The 7,322-nt window shown below is 53.5% G+C and overlaps 1 protein-coding gene across 1 annotated transcript; it reads right to left on the bottom strand.

Annotated features, from left to right (window-relative positions):
* Positions 1 to 3,239: 3,239 nt before the first annotated feature.
* On the bottom strand, positions 3,240 to 7,322 carry KLK1 (kallikrein 1). Its single transcript, XM_003801445.2, has 5 exons — positions 7,262 to 7,322; positions 5,431 to 5,590; positions 4,148 to 4,440; positions 3,901 to 4,037; positions 3,240 to 3,395 (listed from the first exon to the last, which is right to left on the bottom strand). Exons 1-5 carry the CDS (start codon positions 7,305 to 7,307, stop codon positions 3,240 to 3,242), a joined length of 792 nt encoding a protein of 263 aa, XP_003801493.1. The 5' UTR covers positions 7,308 to 7,322.

The raw sequence follows: 7,322 nt of genomic DNA, 5'->3' as shown, positions 1-7,322 counted from the left end.
GCTCAAGGCTTTTTCCTCCAGGCCTTGATTGGTTAGCTTTGGTCATGTGCCCATCTTCTGGCCTATTGCAGGGGCCAGAGTGAGAGGCACAGTGATTGGCTCAGCCTGAGTCCTATGTCTACCTCTGTGGGACAGAGGGGAGGATGTGCCATGAGAAGCCCTCAACCAGAATTATGTGAGTGGAGTGGAGGGTATTCTCCCAAGAGACAGGCTGCTGGATGGCACCCAAATTCTCCATTCATGGTCCTGTTTTCTGGCTCTGTCCCTTCTCCTTGACCTCTGTTTCTTCACTCTCCTATGAGCAGAAAGAACCAAGGGGACTGGCCTTTCCCTCAATGCTGAAAGTGCCATTGCTTTTCTATACGTAAGATGAAATTTTCACTTTCTTGTTACGTGTTAGAGAGATATGCAGTTTGCCAGGAACAAAGCAGATGAAAGCTTAGCTCATTTGACTAAAACAGTGCAGTTCCAAAGTAAACAAAGTAGAAAAATGGCTAAAAGGAGGAGATGTAATCCTCAGAAGGAGCTGAAACACTCGTCATACTGGAACTGTAAATTGGATAAGTTATCAGTTATAAACTGGAACTGAGCTTTTGGGCACATTGGTTTTAGAGTATTAGGTTAGGAAGTTTTTCTCATGTACATCTGTGTGTGTGCTCGTTAGGGGCTGTAGGGTATGAATGTGGGTGACATTGGAATGTCTGGGGAGGTTCTGGTCATATGAATGGGGTTACTAAAGAATCTTGGGGTATGACTGAGAGAGAAAATAGCAGAAGAAAAGTGACTTTGGAGATGACTGGGGATGACTGAGGTGGCTTGGATAACTTTGAGGATGCTGTGGAGTTGTCTGGGAGTAACACTCATAGTATTAATGTGAGTTGCTGTGGGCTGTCTTTTAGGAATATGAATGGGGTGACTTTGGGGGTGTCTGGATGACTCTGGAAATGATTGAGATGGTTTTATGGGGTGACCTTGAGGATGTAAATGGGTGTGATTTGGGGGTGATCTTGGGGATATGTGTGGGGTTGATTATGAGTGTCTAAGGGTTTAAAGTAAATATGGATGGTATGGGGAAACTTTTGAGGGTGTGAGTGAGATGACATTGAGTTGACTTTAGGACGTGCCTGGTGGTGACTTTGTGAGTGAGAGTGGATTTGTTTTGGGGTTTCTAGGGACTGACTTTGGTGATGTGAGTAGAGGTGATTTTGAGGATTTCTGCGGCTAGACTTGGGGATGTTGGGTTGCTCAGTGGGAGTGACTTTGGAGGGTGCCCTTGAGGAGTACTTGGGATGACTCTAGGTCACTTGTCCTTCCTCTCCCAGTTCTCATCCATATGAGCAAAGGCTTCATGTTACTGGCCCTGGGGCTGTGTCTCTTCCTTCTCCCTGCCATGGGTCTCTCCTTCCGGCCAGTCTTCCGCCGCCTGAGCAAGGTGGACTTTGTCTTCAGTTTCCTTAGCATCAGCATTGGTAAGTGTTGGCTTGGGGTATGTTTGGGGGCACTGTCCCTACCCCTAGCATCTCTTCTGGCTTTGAGAAGAGATATCTAGACTTTCTGCCCTGCTGTCTGCCAGGTCTCTGTTTCCTAATGTCTCTTGGAATCTGGGCCAGCTCTCTGCGTTTACTTCAGTTCCATTCTCTCAGTTGAGGCAGGTAATCTCTCTTTCCCACTTTGTTTCCCTCCCTCCCCTCCAGCTTCTCTTAGCGGCTTTCTTTCTATCACACGTGGCTGTTTCTCTGTGCCTGACATGGTGTGTGGGAGAGGGTGTCTCTGTCTCTCTTGCTGGGGGTCACAGAGCCACTGTCTAGCCCTTTGTCCATCTCTGGCCCCACCCCAGTACAGGGCTCCTGATTTCCCTCAGCCTGACGCTCTTCGCAGTCAACTGTGAAACAGTGCACCCGAGGCCACAGATATCCTACCTGGTGACCTTCTACCTTTGCTGGTGTGCCAGCGCCTTGATGCTGTGGGCTGGTGAGGGCGGGGCCCTAGGAGGAAGGGGCGGGACCTCGGCAGGGCAGGGGGCGGATCTCAGGGTTGGGGGAGAACAAGAGGCGGGGCCTTGGGTTGGATGGGGGCGGACCTCGAGGGGACACTTGTGGGAATGTGGCCTGGGGCGGGGCCTAGGGCCGGCTCCAAGTCCAGCAACCCACCTAGCCCTCTCCTCCAGGGGCTCTGTCCTACTTAAACCAAGTGGGCATGTGGAGCAAGAAGATGACCAGTACAGAGCGGCGGCTAAGCCATCGCCGGTGGGCCTTGGAGCATTGTATCCCAAGGTCCATGTCCACACCGCGGAACTCAGAAGTATTGGAGCCCTGAGCGCATCCTGTACCTGCCCAATTTATGTACCACCTGGGGCGAGTCCCCTAGTCTCCCCAAGGAATAGCACTGGACAGGACACTGACTTGTAGCCATAGCCAGATGCTTGGCTTGGCCCTATCTGTATGGCCATGCTCCCAAGATTAGACTTCCCTTGAGGCCCTTCTGCCTTAGAACAGGCCACATCCTCAGAGAGCAGGTGATAAACCTCAACCATGGCTGTAGGCCCCGCCCTTTTTGGCTCTGCCCCTGTGTAGTGTTCTAACAGTGCCAGCATGCCAGGAGACACCCTTATCCTGTTCTGCCTACTCTGAGCAGACACTTGTCCAGCTCCACTGAACCCCAGTAGGGGGCTAGTTTCTGTGACCCCCGTCCCGGGGTGCCCAACCCATGCAGGCCATGCCTGGAACCATTCTCTGTCATTTCAGCCAGGGCTGTCTGCATCAGAATCCCTCTCCCAGAGTTCCAGACCTGCCCTGATATCCACTCTTGCTGCCAGGTGGATATTTAGCCCTGCCCCAGAAGGCATGGCTTGTAATATCTGTCCATCCCTTTCTGGCCTTCCCACCACATTAAAATGTGGGGCTATCCACATCTATCATCCCACCCTCTACTGTCCCACCTTCCCCCAGGGCCCAGCTTGAGTGAAGTGGTCTGGCTTCCCTGACTTGTCTTTGAGATCTGTACCTTTCCCTGACTGTTTGTCTACATCTGTCATGGCCCCTTCCTTCTGCCCTCCCTCCACTTGCTCAGGACTACAAGCCTCTAAGCACAAGTTTGGTATAGCTGAGGCAGCTCTAACTTCAGCCAATTGGGTTCTAAGCATTCAGGAGTCCGGAGTCTAGAGGGTCAGATGATCCCAGAACGTGAGGCACATTTGATGCACATTCAATTTTACTAAGGCTGGGGGACTGGCTGGGCATTCAGGGGTTGTCTGCGATGGTTTTCTCAATCCAGTCAATATACTTCAGCACTTTGGTAAAGACCCCGGGTTTATTGGGGCTGCCACATGGGATGTATCCCCACGACGTGATACCTTGGAGCACGCCACTGCAGACTAACGGGCCCCCTGAGTCACCCTGGGAACACAAGGGGGAGGAGAGAGAATGAGAAGAGACAGCAGGGCTTGGGTTCTGCCTGCAGAGCCCTAGCTCTCAGACACCCCAGAAGAAGGTCAGCAGGGATTCCAACAGAGGGGCAGTGGCTCAAGTCTTGGCTAATGAAGAAGGGATTTCAGGGTTCAGCTCCTGTACAGGGGGCAGGAGGGTCCAGGAGGATAGTCCTGGCAGACAGGTCAGCAGCAGGAAAAGCAAGACTATCCACAGGACCTCCATGCACCTCCCTCAGGGCACATCTCAGAGACCACCTCTCCAGGAAGCTTTCTCGGACAGTAAATATGTGTTAAAGGGAGGAGCAGGTGAACTAAGATGTGAGGGGGTGAGCTGCAGGTGGTACCTGGAAGGGCAGGGGTCAGGAGGGAATGGAGTCACTAAGGACAGACCCTGGTTAGCTCTCAGGACCCAGTTTAGAAGCTGAGTCCCCTTCCCTGGCCCTTCAAGATCCTAAGGGGATGTACTGGCTCACCTGGCAGGTGTCTTTGCCGCCTTCCAAGTGCCCAGCACACAGCATGCAATCTGTCACCTTTGAGATGTGGGCTTTGACACAGACATCATTAGGCAGGATTTTGAGGTCCACACATTGGAGCTCATCTGGGTATGTAACTATGAAACAGGAAGAAAAAGGGCTGAGGAGAGATCCCACCTGGATCCTTCTCCCTCAGACCCAGGAGTTCTTCTCCCCCCTCCAGGCTGAACAATTGGCCCCTGTGTACAGTTTTCTGGTTCGATGCTGCCCCAGCCAGATGCCAAACAGATGCTCCCCTCTTCGGGTTCCTGCGTAGGCAGGGGCAGGGTCTGCACAGCCTCTGTCATCCGGGCGGGCTCCTTCAGGCGGAGCAGCATGATGTCATGGCTGTAGTCTTCATCTTTGGTGATGGTGTGGTTCTGCAGAAGGCTCATGTTGAATTGGGGGTGTGGAAAGCTCTCACTGACATGGATGAACTGGGCTGTGTCTTCATCTTCAAACAAGTCGTGGCGACCCAGCCAGAGCTGATAATTGTTAGAACTAAATGTGGGGAGACAGAGATAGAAAGAGTTCTGGAGAAATACAGGGAGTGAGAAAAGAAGAATTTGAGAGTGAAAAAGGCAGATGGAGAGACAGAAACAGTGAAAACAAACACTCAGGACAGAACAGTAAGAGGGAACAAAAAAGAAGATGAGAAAGAAAAGCCAGAGATAGCAAAAAATACAGGGAAGAGGAAGGAGAGAACAGAACAAGGAAGGTGTGAGAAACAGAGGGATACAGGAAGTCAGAGAATGAGGGACAGGGCAGAGAGGAAGCCAGGAGTCAGGGTGTGAGAAGGAAAAGGGGGCAGGGCCTGGGTTGGGGACGGGAGGCCTGAGAGCGGCTCAGCTGCTGCGGCAGTGCAGGCTCCCTAGAGGGCGGGTGGCCTGGCCCACAGCCCAAGGTCAAGTTCCCCCTTGCCTCCCAGCACTCTCCTCCCTTCCCTCCCAGCATCCTACCCGGTTTATAGGTCCCTCTTCTTCCTCCTCTCGCAATGGCCCCACCCAACTCTGGCTGAAACCTGTCCTCTCTGTCTCCCCTTGAGTGGACTGACATCCTGAGGGGGGCTGGGCAGTAAGAGACGCCCCCTCACATACCCTCTCCTGGGTGTGTGTTCTGTAGTGATAAAGGAGGGGTGGGACAGAGACCCAGGGGGAGAGAGATGGTCATATAAATGGAAGATGAGACACATGGTGACAGAGATGACCACAGAGTGACCCAGAGACAGGGGAGACACAGGGACATGAAGACAGAGTGGAAGACATACTGAAACACAGTCACAGACAGTTAAGGAAAGACGTGGAGACCCAGAGAGAGTCCCAGGCAGCCATAACAGGGTGGCCAGTTGCCATTCCGCCTCCCATGCACCTGGACCAGAACTTTCCTTCTCTCCCTTAGTCCCACAGCCTCACCTGAGGTTACCCAAGGGGAATGGCACTGGCTGTTCAGTCCTATGGGAGCAGCCTCCCTAGATCCCAATCCCCAACTCACTCGGTGATGCAGTGGGCAGCTGTGAGCACCCACTGGGGGTACACCAGGATGCCCCCACACTGGGGGTTGCTGAAATGGTACAGAGCCACCTGCCAGGGTTGGGAATGCCTCTCACACTCTTGGCCTCCAACAATCCGGGACTGGATGGGGGGTGCGGCACCTGCAGGAGGGCAGGGGCCGGTGCAGGGTCAGGGAAGGTGGAGTTGGCAAGAGGAGCAGGGGACTGGGCTAGGGGAGGGAGTTGTGTGCTTAGCAGGATGTGGGGGCAGAGGCAAGGGGTGCTGAGAAGGTTCTGGAGTTCTCGAACTGTTCCTGGGCTTGTGGGTTGGTGGCTGGTCCTGGGAGGGAAGACTTTTTGGGGAGTGCAGAGTAGACCCGTCCAGGGATGGAGAGGAGATACAGTGTCTAGAGCATGGGTCAGGTTGGGGGTCAGGTCATTTGGGTGATTTGGAGTCTTGGACTGGGGGATGGGAGGCAATAGGTTAGGAGAGTGAAAAGCGTTTCCAGAAAGAAGGGGATAAAGGCCCCAAAGGAGAGGATCCAAGGAAGGATTTGGGTTAAGGGCTCCCAGGCTGGGCAAACAGCTGTGCCCGGGGTGGGCTTTTGGGGTTGAGGAAAGACTGCAGCTTTAGAGAACCGGGCCTGCGAGATCAAGTGGTGCCTCTGTGCTGGGGAGCTTGGGGTATAGTTTGGAGTTTTTAGATTGGGGCTGCAGAGGGTCAGCTGGGCTGAAAAAGATCTTGGGGTTTCCATGTTAAAGGGTAAAAAATGGTTAGAGTCGAGGTTGGGTTGTGAGGTTTTGGCGTCCTTACTGTAACCCAATAGTGGCAATCTAAGAGGTAGGAACTCTGAGAACAGGGTAGGGGTAAGGACTAGGACAGGGCTTATGAAGAAGGATGGGCTGAGGGACAGTCTCCTTGTTTCTCATGGGTAGGGTCGTGGTCTGAGGGTACTGGAGGGATTGGAGTTCTCTTGGTGGCAGTTCTAGGACAAGGATGGAGATGTGGCCAAAACAGGGGCCAAGCAGTTGTGTGAACAGGTGGAGGACCCATTTGATGTGAGATTTTAGAATCACATATTGCTGTACTTGGGGCAGGATGGCTGGCAGGGAAGATGTTTGGGATCCTGTGGGTGGGACCCCCAAAACCCCAAGCTGTGCAGGAGGGATTCAGGTTGGGGAGGGATGGGAATTCCACATGGAAAGGAGCATGTGGTTGGAAGGCTTAGTTGTTTTTCTGGAAGAGCTGGGGGTGGTGGGTGGGGTTTTAGACAGAAAAGGAAGGGGCATTTGCAGATTTCCTGTCAGCTGGGGACCCATTTGGTGTCACACATCAACTTGGGAAGGAAGGTTGGATGGTGGAATTTGGGGAACCTAGGAGGATTAGGGGGACCAAATGTTATGGTCTGGAGGACACAGTTGAGAACTAACAGCTGGATGGAAAAAGACATTGAGGTTGGGGTGTGGTGGGATTTGTGGACTCAGAAGCCAGACCATTGGGCCACAGAGAACTAGGGGTAGGAAGGTCCCAGGGTCAGGTGGGGTTGGGATCCTCCAAAGAGAGAGACAGAGATGGCCTGAGACTTGCCCCTTTGGGAAAGCGGTAGGGGCAGGGACCTGACTAGGGAAGAGGAGAGAGTATGGAGGGTTCCTGGGAGGACGCAGGGACCTACCGTGGGCATGCAGACTGTGGGGTGGGATTTGGGGGTGGCTGCAAGAGTCACCCTGGTCTGGGAAAGACTGCAGGCTGACGGGTTGGAGGGAAAGGACTTACGGGGTCAAGGGCAGCCTGAGAGGAGCTGCTCCCCTTCCCACCTCCCCCCACTGTCTCACCAGTTCCCCCCAGGGACAGGGCGAGGCACAGAACCAGGAACCACATGGTGACAGAGGTGTC

Source organism: Otolemur garnettii, unplaced genomic scaffold (assembly GCF_000181295.1).
Source record: "Otolemur garnettii isolate 467f Iridium unplaced genomic scaffold, OtoGar3 scaffold00211, whole genome shotgun sequence".
Lineage (NCBI taxonomy): Eukaryota > Metazoa > Chordata > Mammalia > Primates > Galagidae > Otolemur > Otolemur garnettii.
The sequence above is the reverse complement of the archived record's forward strand: the minus strand, read 5'-3'. Positions and strand labels throughout refer to the sequence as shown.